Source organism: Bombyx mandarina, chromosome 19, assembly GCF_030267445.1.
Source record: "Bombyx mandarina strain Sakado chromosome 19, ASM3026744v2".
Classification (NCBI taxonomy): Eukaryota; Metazoa; Arthropoda; class Insecta; order Lepidoptera; family Bombycidae; genus Bombyx; species Bombyx mandarina.
The window spans coordinates 5,885,719-5,905,508 of NC_143225.1; the positions used below are offsets into that span (position 1 = coordinate 5,885,719).

Consider the following 19,790-nt stretch of genomic DNA (forward strand, 5'->3'; position numbering starts at 1 on the left):
GCTGAGTGAGATCGAAATATCAACGGAGCACGACAGAGGAATCAAACAGACCATGGGAAAGTTCTTAAAACTCTCGCTGTTGAGTTGTTGCCCATTCAGTCTATAACTCTTATTACAAAGTTGAGCCGCTTCGAGCCAATAGACTACTAACTTATAACTAGCGGAAAGATATCGTATTACAAATTACGAAAGATATGAAAACATCGGATATTAATGTTCGACGAAAGTTTTGTTTTATTATTTCGTGAGAGCGCAGCGTAAAGCTTTTGTTACGGAGCCATCATTAAAATTAACCGCAGCTTCGGTTATAGGCTGCGTATTATTTTGTAAAGCATAATGAGATTAAACATTTCCGCGAAACGGTACTCTGTTAAGTGTTTTGGTTAATGATTTTTGCAACCAACGTATATTTTTATACTAAGAGTTTTACAATAAATTCTGAAACATGCGCTTCAAAATCGAACACACAAGGAATAAATCTTTTAGCAAGGATGGTTTTTTGTATTATCGCTGTCTAGAAGGTTCAACCGTTTAGGAGTTCAGGGACAAATACAGCCCCAGAAGAATTATATAAGTTAAGATAGTATGCAGATAACTCAGCAGAATCGTGCTAATGCTCTTGTCAAAGCTATAGTGTATTAATTGTTTTCTGAAATCCCACCCATGATGAACTGTACAAATGAGCCAATTCAAAGACAAAATCATCGTAGACCCAATCACCTACTTTTAATCAACTAAAAACAATCTACATTCTGACATGATACAAACTTGCTTAGGCTAACTAACGTTGTTTGGCGATGGGAAATGAAGCAATGAAAAACATAATGTTAGGTAATTATTAAAAATAGCCGCGTTTATCGTTAACGGCTATGCTGGGAATCGAAAGTTCAAAGGCAAATCATCGTAGACCAAGTCACCTAGATTTAATCAACTAAAAACAATCTACATCCTGACATGATACAAACTTGCTTAGACTAACTAAGGATTTTTGGTGATGGGAAATGAAGCAATGAAAAACATAATGTTAGGTAATTATTAAAAACTACCTGACCCGGCAGACTTCGTAGTGCCTCAATCGATACATAAAAAACCTAAACTTTTGTATAAAATAAACTTAAAACAAACAAAATCAAAGAAAAAACAAAAATTGATTTTTATTTAATTCCGAGCATTTTCACATTTATTCACCTTTCAAACCTTCTCTGGACTTCCACGAATAATTCAAGACCAAAATTAGCCAAATCGGTCCAGCCGTTCTCGAGTTTTAGCGAGACTAACGAACAGCAATTCATTTTTATATATATAGATAACCGCCTTTATCGTTAACGTAGCGTATATTTTGAAGTGTCCTCCTCATAAGACCAGATGAAGTAACAAATCGAGTTAAGTTTCAGCACGCCGGTGGCTGGCACAAATGCAATAAGAAAGCACTCAGGGTAATTCTTCCGGGCTGGACATCACCAGCCGCAACACTCTTGCAACATAAATATAGTGAGCTTTGGACAAGAAACAATGTGTTTAAAATGACAATATAGCAATTTATTCTCGCAACTTTTTGTATTGTTTATCAGAATATAGTTATAATAACATTTATGTTCATATGTGACACAAATTCCTACAAAAGTATAAATAGATTTAATTATTTAATGAAATTATATATTTTGTATATGACATTATTTATACGTTTGACAGCCACAAGACCAAATTAAATAAGACTAATATTTTTAAATGATTAGTTCCGCTCTAAGCTAGTGAACACTAGAATGGCAGTCCATAATCGCGACCTGTACTTCAAGTGTCAAACCTAGAAGACTTATTTAGGGCGCATTGTAAGCGTGGTCGGGTACGTACCATTTCTGCCACAAAGCAGTAATGTGTTCCGGTTTGAAGACTGGTATTCCATATTCAAATGGGTGACAACATTCACGCGGTGACGTCTTCTTCAGCTAGTATTTAACTGCAACCTTCTATGGGGTCTATGCAATACAAAAGAAGCATTCGTAACCAAGGAAGCTTTAAAAATGTTTACATATCTATATTAAATCCACATAAATACACGATGTTGAAGTTTTATATGTATATAACGATAACCGACATCTTATCCAACAGACGTCGGTATGCAATCATGTTTTGCGGCAAATTTTGACAGAGTTGATATTATTCGTGCAGGCTTAATACCTCGTATCACCGGGAAGTCATAAATAATACAATGTCCATAAAATTATGGTATTGGAATGTTCTATTATAAAAGTGCAGTGTATCAAGGTTGACGGCAAATTGAATGAGGGGGGCGCGGCGCGGTGTTTGCTCAGCTCATCAATCACTCCGTATGGATTTCATTTTAATGCGACGTCATCGGTGTCTCATGTGACCAACCGCACAGTCATGCCACCCGAACCCTGGCCTCTATTGTTTTACACGTTACACCGAAACCGAATCGTTTGGTTAGCCTTGTAATTAACAATGTTCGTCCTTTTACTAACCGACTACAAATGTAAAAAGAAGAAGGCTCGCATTTTGTGGCGAATTTGTATATTTTTTAGAAATTATTGTTTATATAGATGTATTTTCTTTCTACAGACACGCTCGCGTGTCTGTAACGCGCGATAAGAGATAAACCGTAAGGTTTATCTCGCGTTTTTTGTCATTACATTATTATATTATATATGACGGATAGGCTGGCATGGTGTTTTTAAAATGATGACGTCAGCGTTGCAGAGCATTCTCTTCATCATTATTATTACCTTCCATAGTGACAGTAATTAAGACTCACTTTTCCAATGAATTTTATTTATTACATCTCAATTGTACTGCGATAACAAACAGAGAGCTCCGCTCCGTTCGAGTGTCCGAGCCAGAATATGTTGTGCGACAATAGCCACTTGTAGTTATAGTAGAAAGTGGGGGTAGCTTAGTCATAAATTCTCTTGAATACCGTCCTATATAGTTGTCGACATTCGTAAACTAAAATTTCCGCCTATTTAATACGGTTTTTTATCATTTTTTTATTTTAAGAAAAGGGGATTGCCCACTCTCCATAGTGTGCTAGGCCCAAAATGGACATCAAATATTACTATAAAAATGGACTGATTCAAATTCTTAAATGTATTAGATATCTAAAAAATATATTGAAATTGACGCCACTATTATAAAAAATATAATAAAAATAAAAAACTCGTTTTGAGGTTAATTTTCTATATAAATACCTCAAGAACTTTTCTTTTTTTAATGTTTAAGATGTTCCTAATTTATTTTTATCCAATAGGGTATAAAAACACACTTAATTCTTTAAATATCTATATTTTCTTCATCTTCATACACAATTAGTATCATCTAAAAATAGCAAAAGAGAGCATATACACGGTTTTAAATCTCGGTCAGGGTAAAACCACAATTCACACAATGTTTTTTAGTCGTAGTATGAAACGTTATTGATAAAAGTAAAATATATCGAAGAAAAATCAAAACACATCCATTTTGTACGCAAGCACAACACCACAAGCAGCAAGCGAAGTGTCAGTCAGTCAGATTAAATTCAGTGTTGTCAGTATAAAGAAAAAAATTACATGAAATTCATATATCGATTTTTTTTTTAAATAACCGATAATTGATTTATATCTTAATCTTTTTTTTACGAGTACACATTATTTTTTATGTTTTTGTTTTAGTTGTACATATTTAAATAACAATACTAGTAAAGTTTTTTTTATTGCTTAGATGGGTGGGCGAGCTCACAGCCACCCTGGTGTTACTAAGTGGTTACTCGAGCCCACATACATCTACAACGTAAATGCGCCACCCACCTTGAGATATAAGTTCTAAGTTCTCAAGTATAGTTACAAGTTAAAGTCCAATGGGTATGTCTTCGATGTTATTTTATGTGCATAAAATCCATTAAAATCGTTTGATTAATGATAATACTTAAAATGATTTATTTATATGTTTTATTTATATACTCAAAATATTTACTTCATACGTAAAAGGTTTTAAAGCTGGCAATATTTTTCCCGCAAAAATAAAAATCCTTGTTTTTTCAATAGAGTTACTTTTTTTAAACTACTTATTGTAAACTATAGTGGCGCTTATTTGCAAGAAAGTAAATGCATATTTATTTATGACAAAATTAATGCACTAAGTATTTTTTCTATAATCTATTGTCCGCTTTGGGCCGAAAATGGGCCATCCCCTTTTGGCTGCGGTTTGACTCTGCCTCTTGCCCCTTGCATTGCTGAAGTCCATGGGCGACGGTAACAACTCACCATCAGGTGGGCCGTGTGCTCGTCTGCCTACAAGGGCAATAAAAAAAAATGATTTACAGAAAATTTAAGGGAAATTGAAAAGTTTAATAGAATGTATTTCTGATTGTGTCGATCAAAAAGTATCAAGTAGAACAACTAACTCCAAGGGGTACCACTTCGAATTTTCGTTAGCTATTCTCACCTAGTTGCCGGCCCAAGAGATCGGTCGGCTTTACTTGAAACTCTATCATAAATTTACTGGTCGTGTATTCTCAAAATTTACCACCATTTTCTAAATTACGTTGACATGTGAATTATGTAACACTTAAATTACTACCAAAACGGGTTAACAAAAATATTAAATTGCTCAATTTCGTAACGGAAAAATTATTATCTATTGGGAGCGAGTGTTTACAAAGTAAATAACGAACTTCATTGGTTAAACAAACGTTACTGCTAGCTTAACCTGAATCCGGTAGAGCGCGGTGCATCGACAAACAACACCGATTCATGATTCGTGTCGTCGCTTTGGGATTACCCTCAGTGAACAGATTATAATTCATCACGTGCGATCGACAAGCCTAATAATTATGCAATAGAATCGGAAAATCAGGCAACGTTATTCTCAACGGATACCGGTATAATGCCCACCAAATATCGTATTTATAAATGAATTTATAACGAAAATGTTAACAGATATTAAACGGTAAGCTACTTTTAAATTAACCGACCATTGTTCTCAGCTTAGCATATATACATTGAATGTGCAATGCGAATCTAATTTTCGGGTCGGTGGCTTGAACGACACCCACCCGCTGTCATGTAATTGGTATTCGAAGTAAGATTCCGTGTACGTGGCCGCGGGCAACGTGATGCAATGTGCGAGCAAGCAAAACACGAGAGCGGCTGAAGTAGGTTGCGCCAGTCTGTTTTCAGTGTGAATAATTTTAGATATTGACATATTTTGTTGCTTAATAGAATTTACATAACAAGCATTACGGGCCATTGGTTATCTGTTGATGGTTAATCCTGTTTTATCATTAACTAGCGACCCGCCCTCGCTTCGCTTCGGAAACTGTAATATATTATTAATTTCTCCACTATTTAATGGATGTTATTCTACACATAAACTTTCATCTTCAATCACTCTATCTATTTAAAAAAAGCGTAGTTTTAAAGATTTAAGCATACATAGGGACAGATATAGGGACAGAGAAAGCGACTTTGTTTTATTGAGCTATAATCGTGTAATAAAATAAAAATAAAAGCAGTAAAGATATGAGTTGTGTGCGTGTAACTACAGTTTGCAGAGCACAGTGGGCTCAGTATAATTTAAATAACACCGAAAAGATATACAACTTTTCACTCTAATAGTGAGAATGCATAAAATAACTATATCCATACTTATAATAGAATAAAAAAATAGACGAAAATTCTGATTAATTTCAACGTCGGCGAGATGAAGTGCCGACAGGCGACCTACGATAGCATCGTCGGGGACAAATTGATATTTAAAATGCGTAAGCCTCTCCGAAAAGATGAATCAAAAGTCTAAGGGATTAGGAATTATAGAGATGACAGTTGCTGTACTACTTTGGATCTTTGGCGAAATTAAATAATATTTGTTTGTGATTCTTTCTCACAAAGCAACATATTTACGAAAACATAGAGCTAGTTTTGTGTGTTCGACTGTATTTTTTTTTACTAAGTTATATGTAATTTAATCATTTGTGATCTGAGAATTATTTTTTGTTTGGACCCATTGTTAAGTTTCATTGATCAATTCCGCTCTTCAAATCAGTTTTATTTATTATTGAAGAAAAAAATTATCTATAATAAATAGAAAAGGTTTAATAGACTTAAAAATTTACACCCAATGTTAAACAAATAGGGCTTCTCATTAACAATACAACTTGGTGGTAAGGCGAACTGTAAGTTTGCATCGGTAGGCACCATTATTCTGCCTATTTCTGCGGTGAAACATACATCAATGCCAAAATCAAGAAAATATACAATACAGTTGAGTTCAACCTAATCAAGGTGGTCGTCTTATTCATAACAAACGTTGATCGTCGATTTGCTCCACTAAGTATAGATACTTTATCGCATTCATAATATATTGCTGTTACGTATCACGAACACAAAACGTATAAGTCTTCGTCTGGCTCAATTATTGTCACGAGCTAGCTCGGAAATTCTAATCTTGATGTTGAAGTCGTGTGCGCCCGCACTGCATATCGTCTGATTAATATCGCCGGAGTAGTGCCTTCATATGGCTTCAGACAACTTTGGAATCGAACGACATATTGTTGTACGTCGCACGATACAAACTACATGCTCTTTTATATAGATTACTTTACGTGTATATACAATTTTGATTAGGTAGTCTGGAATGCTCTCCGTTGATGTTGCTATATTTCTCTGTGGGAATTTATAGGGTTTCACGGAATCGAGATAACGGTCTATTTTCTGTATAAATCATACAATAGCTTTTGTCAGTTTTCTTCCAAGGAGGTTTACAAGGGCTATTGGAATCGTTTCCTCAAACGAAGACTGGTGGTAGAGTTTTTGATAATTAATATCAAAAATATATCTGTGTTCTATGTATTTATTTATTTTATATTATATAACACAATTGAAAGTAAACATAGGCGCGATCTATTTACACTCTGTATATTGTGGTATGCTATTATTAGTGTTGAAACTGCTTAACGGGTGAAATAGATCATCATCCACCTGTTTTTAAATGGACAATAGAGACCTTAGACATCATAGCGTGAATACCGCAAAGTTCAGTCGTATCTTATAACGGCTTTTTTTTCTGGGCCGGGGGTCGAACCTCCTACGAGGTCCCAGCGCCAATGGGGTATGTGAGACTCGACGATCTGCAGGTGTTGAGAGCAGATCGCGGGCCCAAGGATTTTAGGGCCCACCCACTAAACGACTCCCTGCACTCTTACACCCGACGTCCGATCTCCGTCCGGGGTCAGAACCCGGTCAGAGTAGGGGGGTTCCCGCGGTCAACACTACAACCAGACACGCGGCGCCACCCCGAGGACGCCCGACCGACGGGTCGTCGAGGCAATAGTCGACGACCAACGACGTCAATCTCCGCGGTACGGCGGCCCTACCAGGCCGCCCAGGCGATGCCGCTGGTGTTCCGGGATACCCCGCTGATCTTATAACGGCTGCCTCAACCTTGAATCAGGAATGGATCTCGCGGAATCACTGTCTCGCGTCCGAAATAGACAAGATAGTGATATCGATGCGAGTTATACATTTTCCCCTGAGTAACAGTTAACGATTATTGTCGAAATGATTTTCTAATATTACTTTCCTGTAAAATTGGTCGTGAAAGCCTTCAAGTAACTGGGCAAATGGTGAAACGAAAAAAACATTAGACGTCTGTCAATTTTCACTCCATCCTCATTTCTCTCGAAGGCTCCTCAGCGGAAGGTATAATTTAATCTTCAATTAGGTACATAATTCAACAAATCAAACCTGTTTGTAGCAAGCCGACCAGCAACCCCTATTACCGTTTGCTTTTGTTATTGTTTACAGAGTACGATATCTAAGCTTAGTTGGCTTGTTTATCTTGAATGAAATTACATCTCAGAGTTACGGGGGACAGGAGAAAACCGAACTTTCATTGTTATTGATTGTCAAATTTTGATGTTCATTATGAACACGAAAGTTCTCTCTTTTCAAACCTTTGAAGCACGATTCTGGTTATTCCATTAGAAAATTACTACAAGTAATTCCGAGTTTTTGTATTGTTCAACTTTTGGAACAGTTTCAAATCGGAAATGATTCGAAAAATAAATTCGTTAACTCTTTTATTAAATAAATGAATTAGGATCGTGAAGGCACTTTTGTATACTAAATATAAAAAGGTCTTTGAGTTTCTGTTACGTAGTATGAGTTGCCTGACTGGTAGTCCTGTAGTCACGCGCCGTGCATAAATTTTTGACGAAATTCGATTCTTAAGTCATTACGAATATGAACATTTAGTGAGTTCACGTACGAATTCCACCATCAACGAATATATTAATTCAATTTATTACAATTCCTCGCGTGCTTGTTCATAGTTAGTTTTTGGCAGCCTAATAATTAAGGCAATAAGTCATTATCCAGCACCAGTCCCAGTCATTCAACATAAAACCATAGTAATATAATCTTTCCAGCACCGGCCAGACTCGCAAGAAAACAAATCGTTTACTTTTACAATTTGACAACTACATCTTAGTTTTAGTTCCTTAAGACGGCATTGGTAGAATTAAAGACTACTACTGAGCCAACGAAAATAATATTAATAGTAATGTTCCATCTCTTCCCTTGGGTGCCGTATAAAGCGACTAATGTATTTTTTTTTTATTGCCCAGATGGGTGGACGAGCCCACAGCCCACCTGGTGCTAAGTGGTTACTGGAGCCCATAGACATCTACAACGTAAATGCGCCACCCACCTTGAGATATAAGTTCTAAGGTCTCAGTAGGTATAGTTACAACGGCTGCCCCACCCTTCAAATCGAAACGCATTACTGCTTCACTTCAGAAATAGGCAGGGTGGTGGTGCCTGCCCGAGCAGACTCACAATAGGTCCTACCACCAATAGAAAATGTTCACCGGAAAATGGCCAAAAACGTTCTCTGAGTATTACCGAAACCCACAAACTTCACTACGTCAATACTGTCACCCACCTTGACACGAGGCCGAAGTATATGTATCATTGGCTGTCGAAAATAAAGGTGAATCCAAATACAAAACACAATAGAACGGTGTCAGAAAGTGGGTGAAAACATATTTCACGATGGCTGTATATTTTTCAGGATAAAAAAAGTAAAAAAAAAAAAAACGTACGCGACGATTTCAAGAGCGAGATATTCATTCATCAAAACGACAAGAGCTCACGAAGGAGCTTTCAACAATAATATAAATTCAGACATTTCAAAAAAGATACCGCACGATAAAAATTAATAACAAACGAGTCTTTTTGGCAAAGAAACTCCCTCGGCGTGCTGTCGCCATTATCAAGTGCACATAATGAGGCATCAGATCTAACGTTATCGATAAGGAAATACAAATTGTACAAATCATTAGCGACGAAAGGAAAGTAAACACGCGACACCAAATGTCTCGTTAAGAACCACTCCCGCACATGTCAAAAGAAACCAAATAATCGGAGCACAAATTGTGAACAAACAATTTCGCTAATGAGACGTAATTGTGAAGAGCCATATCTTTAAAATGCCCTTATCTTCATATCATAACTTAGCTAATAAAATGAAACACCGTTAAAACCATTTAAACTCGCCGTTAAAGTTTAAATTGTCTCACGCATTATTATTATTATATTATTTTTATTACTTTGATGGGTGAATGAGCTTAAGGCCCACCTGGTGTTGAGTGTTTACTGGAGCCCATAGACATCTACAACGTAAATGCCGCCACCACATTGAGATATAAGGTCTGAGGTCTCAGTTTTTACAGTACATCGGCTAACTTACCCTTCAAACCGAAACGCATTACTGCTTTACGGCAGAAATAGTCAGGGCGGTGCTACCTATCCGTGCGGACTCACAAGACGTCTTACCACCAGTAATTACGCAAATTATAATTTTGCGGGTTTGATTTTTTATTACACGATGTTATTTCTTTACCTTCATCGCTAAAATCTAAAATTACTTATAGTATGTAGATAACCACAATGACGAAATATCAAACTAATACTGGTAAAGAAGACCGAAGTCCTGGCTTAGTGGTGCATGTTAATAATGGATGCTGATCATAATACCCATTACACATGACATACATATCGACGCTTGAAAGGCAAACGTGACTAAGCAACAATGCGTGAACTTTACAGTAGACTAATTTAAAGTTGAAATTCCTGAAAAAAAATCTTATTTAACGAATCTAGCTGTAGGATTGAAATGATTTTAATAGACCTAGAAATATTTTTTTTTTGCGTATCGAATATGGTTATTGCCTATCATTTATGTACAAAGCAGTTATTGTCGCTTAGTCACGTTTGCCTTTCAAGCGTCGATATGTACATTTCACACACACCAAATACAACTGAACCCAACTACAAGTACCATAGGTTAAGAGAAACGATTATTTTGACTATGCTCACGCGCATTCCCGATTTTCTAACCGACCGCAATACATGTTTTACAACTATTAATCGCATTGTATACATTGTATATACTTTTATAAATTGAATAAAGTTTATCAAACGGATCGAAGGTTAAGGGTAATTGCATTATCCGCAAATGACTTTCCAGGTGTATGGGTAATCTGGTCCGCGTCAAGTTGGAATAAATAGCCCCTTAGGCTACCAACGATTGGGTAGGGAAGGAAAAAGTACGGGTAATACCGAATCAGCTGATAGACCAACAAGTATAACGAAGCGAAACATACGAAAAATTCTTGAAGTAGGTCAAAAGTATTTCCTTTGTGTGGATAGAACCTTGGGCGACACAAGACAGGGGGGAGGTGGTGCCGTTTGTGGGGCGCCTGTTGCGCCCCGTCTCCCCAACCCCCCTTCCGCACGCAACAGTTGCCGCAGAAAACTGAACTTGTTGAACAAAACAAACTACAAAAATCGCTGCATCTTGTAACACAACAAGTTCGACAATAACCTCTAATATGGCATGTCCCTTCATCTATTTGTACCATTTTAAAATATTATCACGAAAAAAACTGTTTTTTTTTAGTGAGAATCAGTTATGACATATCTTCCGTCAAATTAGAGCCTAGTCTTTACTACAGTGTCAATAGATAGAATAGCGTTTTAAAGTCGTCGTGGTCTAAAAGATAAGCGGGCTGGTGTATTCGTATCGAACGATACTACTGTGCCGGCTTTAAAATCTGATAAGCAGCTACCAATTTTTGTATTAAAATACGCACTTGACCCTTGTCCACGTATGATTTACACGATGAATGAATAGCATCGTATAATAAAAAAATTCTCTCTTAAGCCACTTCTTGACTTTAAAATATCTATGCAATTACATAAAGAAATTCCATTTAAAAGAACATTGAAACAGCACCGAATAGGTGGAAGCAATTTCGAGACGATTATTATGTAGTCGAAACTACACAAACTCAGATAGAAATGGCGGCTTAAATGCGTACCGAGAACGAAATACAATGAAGTATACTGGAGAGCTTAGCAAGAGCTCTTCGCGCGTAATGAATAGCGTACATAACAATTTTCCAGTCAATTACGGAAAACAAAACCAAACAATGTTTAGTAAAAATACTAAATACATGTGAAATACATACATACTAAATTTAAAGTAACAAATGACACTTACTGAACTATGTGACATTTTGAACACTCTTTTACTAGATGACGTACATATATCTTTTTATACTAGAGGTCCCGCAGTACTCGAAATTCGACTATAATTAATTGGAATTGTAAGTTTGTACACTATTATGATTGTATTTTATACTTCTATAATCACGAATTTGGCCAAGACTACACTATAAAAAATATTAACAAAGGCAAACAATATTTAATCTGTTTTCAATTTGACAACAGATGCCAAAAACAAAAGTTTGACAATAAATAGTATGCATGCGTGTGTGCGTCAAATACATGGTATGTAGTGTGTGTAATGTTTTCTTTAGTGATTTAATGTATCTTTTATGCATTATTTAAAAAAAATATTAGCATTGTGCACTTCTTCTCTATATTCTCTACTAGCGACCCGCCCTCGCTTCGCTTCGGAAACATTAAAACACACATGAAACCAAAAAAAATTATAAAAAATAAAAATAAAAAAAGTAGCCTATGTTCATCAGGGACAATGTCGGCTTCTAATGGAAAAAGAATTTTTCAAATCTGTCCAGTAGTTTCGGAGCCTATTCGAGACAAACAAACAAACAAACAAATCTTTCCTCTTTATAATATTAGTATAGATAAGTGTGGAAAATTTCATACTCCTCCGTCTGCGCAATTTTCGTAAATAGGGATACAAAGTTTTTGCTTCACGTATTAATATATATGATATGTAAGGTTAACTTACAAAATTTTGCACACTTATCAAGTAAATAGAATACTGTGTCGTCACTTTGGCTTAACAACCTGACCGGAATTTCCAGATTAAAAAACATCATTTAAATTTTTTGTACGGATTAAATTATTTTCAACCTTGTCATTTAATTTCGTAATTTAAAAACTATATTAAGGTACGTATTATGAAACAACTTACCAACTAAAGCCAGAATGACGGTCAGAAGCGGCGCGGCCGGAAACGACACCGTCACGTTGAATTCCAACATCTGCAGGAGATCGACTGCAACAAAAACGACGTAAATAAATGTATACAATAATAACTAGCGGCCCGCTCCGGCTACGCTCGAGCCTTTAACAAAAATTTCAACAATACTTGACGTTGTTTTATTTTATAAAAAAAAAAAAAAACTCTTTTTGCTGCATAACTATAATAGTTAGACATATGCTGTCGCGACACTTTTTGTAAATAATAATGCGTCGTAGTATATTATTTTATTCTATCATCAATAGTTTTCGCAGGGCAAATTATTTTTTTACACCTTGGGTTACATTATTGGAATTTTAGTAAGGATCCCTAATTTTTTTCAAAAAATATTATAGCCTGTCACTCGGAAATAGTTTAGCTTCCAAACAGTGAAAGAATTTTTCAAATCTGTTCGGTAGTTTCGGAGCCTATTCAATACAAACAAATATTTCCTCTTGATCTTATCTTATACCTTTAAACGAGCAATTCTTGTATATTAATATATATATAATCTGAATCTCGGAAACGGCTCCAACGATTTTCATAAAATTGAGTATACAGAGGATTTCGGAGGCGATAAATCGATCTAGCCACGATTTATTTTCAGAAAATGTTGTTTTATTCGTGTTTTCAATAATCAACTCTTCCCGACATCTATCGACGAATAATAATACTATTTTTCTTAATTGAGGGCAACTAACCGCTTTAAAGACACAACAAGATGGCGCTATCAAAAAAAAACCGAGCGAAGCTCTGTCATCATCCAGTAATATTAGTATAGATAACAATAAATGCTGCATAATCATATCACGGTCTTCAGTGAAATTGGAATTGAGTGTTATAGTTGATAGTTAAACAGGTGGTGTAAGACAACGGTGCGGTATAAGCCGCGCTTAGCGGCCCCGGGGGGCTTGCGCGCACGACGACGCCGCACGTTAACGCGATCAAACGGCTGCCGTATGAATTTTTCATGCGGCACGAGGAGTAATGGTGTCGCCCGAGACGACGCATCATTCTTTACGAGCCGACAACGGAAACCTTTAAAATATAGGATATTATACCACTGCGATGTCCGAACGACCGCTGGCAATATTCCGATATTTCTTGATTCAATTCACAAAGTTTCAATTTTATTTATTCATTGCTTATATGGGTGGACAAGCTCACAGCCCACCTGGTGTTAAATGGTTACTGGGGCCCATAGACATCTACAACGTAAATGCGTCACTCACCTTGAGATATAAGTTCTAAGGTATCAAGTATAGTTACAACGTCTGCCCTACCATTCAAACCGAAACGCATTACTGCTTCACGGCAGAAATAGGCAGGGCAGGACTGCAATTATCCATAAATCAAACTGCTTTATTAACGTAATGATTTCAGATCAGATCTGAATTAAATCTAATAATTACAGAGGATAATAATAAATAATTGTTTAGAATTGGTTACAACACAAAGATTCAATTACAGACCAAAATTCGATACAAGATTTATATAGCTTAGAAATTATTCAGAATTAGAAAATTAGCCTGATACAACATTTAAACTCACTAGAGGTCCCGCAGTAGTCGAAATTCGACTATAATTAATTGGAATTCTAAGTTTGTAGGTACACTATTATGATTGTATTTTATACTTCTATAATCACAAATTTCGCCAAGGCTAAACTATAAAAAAATATTAACAAAGACAAACAATATTTAATCTATTCTCAATTTGATCACAGACGTCAAGAACAAAAGTCTGACAATAAATAGTATGCATGCGTGTGTGCATCAAATACATGGTATATAGTGTGTGTAATGTTTTCTTTATTGATTTAATGTATATTTTATGCATTATTTAAAAAAAAATATTAGCATTGTGCACTTCTTCTCTATACTCTCTATAAGTGTGGAAAATTTCATACTCCTCCGTCCACTTAATTTTCGTAAAAAGGGATACAAAGTTTTTGCTTCACGTATTAATATATAGATATAGAATGCGTGTATTTATCTGTACCAAATAGAATCACTGAAGATATTATGTAAATACATCCAAAAGGATTGAACTCTATTGCGCATTGTGCCACGAATTTTGGATGAAAAATATCAGTAATAAGATAAAGGTTTTATCGCTTTTCTGTTACTATAGTTCACGTGGGCTTTTAGTTTGTAGCAGCTTTGTGGACGTTTGTTTGCTTACGATAGGATAATCCATACAGTTGCTTTATCGAATGTATGCGTCTCGGATCACTGTCGCTGTGTTTTTTGAATAGTTTAAAGGTTCGGGATCAAAGTAAAGGTAAAATTTTATGAACAAAAAGCATCAAAAACTCTGTAAATTTCAGCTTTTTTAGAATAAAAATTTTAAAATAAAAAGGCTATCGAATCTAATGAAATTGGTTTCCTAGGAATTCGAAATGAAAAAATTTGTAATTGCATCGTCATCTTTCATCATTCATCATATGAAATTAATTTCGACGCCGCTTTCCTCTTCTCGTTTCGTTCTTTCTACGATTTACTGCCTAGAATCATTTTACCGTAATATCGAATGCACACCAGAGGAGTGCCAATATTAAAACATTGTTCAATGTATATCCATTCACTCGTTCTTATTGCTCACACTAGCTTCAAGATAAAGATAAAATCAAAATATAGAAATATACAAATGCAAAATGATAAACAGCTTCACTTAAAATAAGGGATTTATAAAAACACATGTCTGACTGTATAATGGAGTGTACAATGGATTTCAAATCGATTCTCATCACCTTACCAGGTTATTTTCGTCTTAAGAAAGTATGCATGCAGATCGTGAGGATTTTGAAACTATTTTCTTACTTACTAGTTAATTCTACTTTGAAAAAAAAAAGGGCGCGCGATTGTCATCGAACTATGCTCGAAATGGTGATTAGTTCGTCGGTAGTAGGTAATAGTGGGAAAGTGGAAAAAAATAATTCGCAAAAGCGTTTTTCCTCCATAGTACCAAGGTATTCTAATCGTAATCAAGATGTCTAAAAAACAAGCTATCGATGCACCGAAACAGAATACTAAATACGATACACATAATTTTTTCGACTTCCTCTTTGATGAATATAACAGGGAATTTTCATTCCTACTCCGGAAAAAACGGCTTAGACATTTGCATAATTAAATATCGGAATTAACTCTGCGATCTCGACAAGATAATTAAACGTTCAACAAAAGAGGTCGACGTAATTTTTTACCGATATTCTTCTTTAAATTCTCAGGTTTTCAAAATGTTTGTAATTCTCCGAAGCTTAAAGCATTTTTTTTTGGCTTTGTTACCCTAATGGATGTTACGAAAACAACCGTATTTAAATATTACACAACGGAATGTTGTTTAGCTCGCTTTTAATGAACTCAAGCGTTACGTTTCAAAATGAATATTGTGTAATGGGAAACCTAATCTTTTATAATTAGGTAAAAGATAAAATGTACCTATAAATAATTGTCGATTCGCGTTTTACTTTATTAGTCTGACGTAGACGTCAGAAATAGGCAGAATTATGATACTGACCCATATCGGAACACAATACATCTCTAGTAAATATCAGTATTTAAGTAATTAGTAGTGTCACTTTTGTGCACTATATTAGTCATCCACAGTGGAAATCATTCGTGAAAACGTGTTAGATCTATGCGTATTATTATTTCAGGAAAATTTGTAAACGCACCTATACAAATTCACAGGTCGTCGTATCTATATATCTATAGCTTCAATATCTAAAAGTTATTTTAATACAATTATTTGAAATCCCATCTTTAAAGCGGTGTACAATTTTAACAATATAATAAATTAATGTTTTGTTGATTTGTATTGATATCAATACCCATTTAGGTATAAAAACAATTATTTACTAAATAAAAGAGAAATCTAATACGGCTGTATCTTAGAACAACACAAGTCCACCTTTGCGTGGGTGTTGTCAAAGGCGACTGGAGGACTCTACGGAGAATGGGCAGCGGCGTTTTCAGAGTTACACAAGCATAATACGATCAAATTTACTGGTGATATGGCGCAATGTGAGCGAATAAGGATCCATCCTGCCATTTCTCCCGCAAAGTTGTCATATTTTACTGTTTGAATGATGGAAGATCAGTTGTACCACACAATTAAGACTTCACCTTTATATTTAAGAGGATAGTGAATTTTACGTGTCAATGGCCTATCATGACTACTTAATACAAAGTGAGAGAAAAATTACCGTGAGAGCGTTTGCCTATCTTAAAAGAAAAAAAAAGGGTAAACTATTTCTTATCTTCAACAAATAACTTGCATTCTCGAAGGTTTGCGCGACATGGTACAAAGCTACAGTTAAAGGTACATAACCAAAGAACTGATTGAATTTACAAGAAAATTCGTTCTACACTAATTTCCGATAACCTTCACTTTAAAACGGCCCTTTAAATGGCTTCGCTCAGCTCTCAGAGCGGCTTCGTCTGTTATCGGTTTTATTTGTAAAGTCCTTGACCAAAACTACTACAATTTTGAATGTCGGTAATTCTCTAAGTACTACTTTTAATTCATACATACATTCACAGTACATTGAAGACCAACAATAAAGAACGTTTCCATTTTATTTTATTTCAAGTTACGTGACAGACAATCATTAATTTAACATATTCTATCCGCTGGCTGCCCATTATATGCACATAGATTTGGTTAAGTGCATATAAGTCCACCAATATTTTTTTTTTTTCATTTCATGTACACAGTTCTCAAGTGTCTGTTACTTAAGAAGCAAAATAAATTCATTAATGTGAAGTCAAAAGATAATGATTCTATGATAGATATTCCAAGAAGCCTTAAAGTAGAAATTGGAAAATATAAAATATACATTTCGATCCCACTAGACTTAATCTTATAAGTATCTAATTTGCAAATTTTGCGATAAGGCGATTTTCTTCGTAATTTTCCCAATTATTTAGCTTTCAAATCGAGCGTAATTTTCCATGGCAATAAGGTATTTAGAGGGTATCGAAGCGAAAACGAAAATAAGCAGATAATAATGATGTGCCGACGTCAATAAAATCTGACGACTTTTCCTCGCCCCGGATCTTATTGCAGAGGAGGGGGAGAGATTTTTTTTTTTTTAACTTCAAGGGTTTATCAAGTCAACATTGAGCTTTGTACAGACGATTTCGATGGCTTACATGAAAAAAGGTTTTTATATCATATAATACATATATATTTTAATGGGTGACATCTTGTGTACCTACCTATTTATGTTATGTATTTGTTTTATAATAATATTAAGAAGATGATATTAATAGCAATGGTTAGCACCAGTAAACTTCTTCTTCTTCTTCACTTTACTAGTGGTAGGACCTCTTGTGAGTCCGCGCGGGTAGGTACCACCGCCTAACCTATTTCTGCCGTGAAGCAGTTATGCGTTTCGGTTTGAAGTGTAGGGCAGCCGTTGTAACTATATTGAGATCTTAGAACTTATATCTCAAGATGGGTGACGCATTTACGTTGTAGATGTCTATGAGCTCCAGTAACCACTTAACACCAAGTAGACTGTGAGCTCGTCCGCCCATCTAAGCAATAAAAAAAACCGAAATACAATAATTTTAATAAGACATTTCAATGTATTCATTTACAATAGAACAGAAGAAATGTAAAATCGAGCACAAACAGATAACAGAGGCGATTTAATTACATTTTTAATTCCCTTCTTCACAAAGAATCGTTTAGTCTATTTCAATGTACAGGGGTTATGATTAATTACTTTGCAAATGTGTTCATTTCGGCAGCATTGTATTAAATACAACAAACAGAAGCCCGTTTATGAAAATGAGCCTCGGTTTGATCCTTAGAGTTTATCCTATAAGTCCGACTGAAACATTCCGATATCGAGGCCAGGTATTAAGAATTTGTACTTGAACTTACACTATGTAGTACTATGTAGTCCTTTGCGTCCGATATTCACTTGACTAAAATTAAATAATAATACTTTTTTTATTTATTAACGAAACGAATTAACATTACCAGAACCAAGAATATGGAATTGAGAATATGTATATTAAAACTGCTTTTATTCTTACGTTAAACTACAAAAAACCTATAATCTTTTTGAATATACATTTTTTGGTAGGTTTTAATCTTTAAAATCTGGGCTTGTTTTCATTAAATTAGACTAAATAATAAGATAACTAGTTTTAGACACAACTTTCATTAGTCATCAAAATGTTTTGACTGAATACTGAAAACTGATAATTTACTGTTAACATTTACCTACTTATTTAAAAACATTCATTTAAATTCTAAAAAAAAATATGTACGAGAAGCAAAGACTATAAAAGTATTCGAGCTGAAAATAATAATCCTTTTATATTGTAAAAACGGTTTTCGATAAAAAAAAATAACGTATAACTCTGCGTTTATTCACAAACCGGGGTAAGTAGGGATGAGTCGTCATAGATACCGAGCGGATCCTATTGAACAGATTTACCAGCACCTTGTATTGTACATTGAAAAGTTTTATCGTACAAGCTTGATCCTGCAGCATCTTTGGATAAATCTTATTTTTAGATTATGCGGACAATGGCAAACATTATCCTGTACATTTACGACACGTTTCATATTTCTCACCGTATAAGTTTAAATCTCTTTTATAAATCCTGTCACTGATCCCGAAAAAATGACCTGAATAGTGAAACCCACGCCCACCAAAAAGATAAGTATACTACGTAAAAAATACGAACAACGAATACACACAACACGATTCTGAAAGAGGATTATTTTCTAAGCAACGTTTACTTTACTAAGGTAAGTTTTTTTCTCGAAATAATGAAACATGATATTATGGTGCCGATTTTATTTGCTCATTAGTGTGGATTACAATGAGAAATAATATTGTTTATCATCAATAAAAATATTATCAATAAACACGGAGCGACGGGAAACGTCGAATCATAACAAAAACAAGCGTAACGTGAATCCTGTATGCCATAGTCACGCTTGAGCAGAGAATGGACATTATTAAAGTTAATTATCGAGTGAATCTTAGTGAAAGAAATTGACATCATAAACGCCAATTACTTGTTTGATTTCGCAAACAAAAACACATCAGATAATCTGAGCTCAACTCCAATCCTGTTGGAAGTTAATAATGGCGGGGAAAATTGAGATTTTTCATTTCTTGGAATAAAAAATGAACGAAGCAAATTCCGAAACAATCATCGTATTGAAGCACTAAGGCAAGTGGCGGCGCGCCAAATACGGAAAGAAACAAATTATCTCTATCTGGCTAATTGTCGAGAGATCAAAGT

At 35.1% G+C, this 19,790-nt stretch overlaps 1 protein-coding gene across 2 annotated transcripts in view; it reads right to left on the bottom strand.

Annotated features, from left to right (window-relative positions):
• LOC114242599 (membralin) overlaps positions 1-19,790 on the bottom strand; it is a 105,579-nt gene that overhangs the window by 67,130 nt on the left and 18,659 nt on the right. For both annotated transcript variants that reach the window (XM_028173824.2, XM_028173831.2), the window contains exon 8: positions 12,463-12,546. In XM_028173824.2, the coding sequence (XP_028029625.2) occupies positions 12,463-12,546 (84 nt within the window). The remainder of the gene's footprint in view (positions 1-12,462; positions 12,547-19,790) is intronic.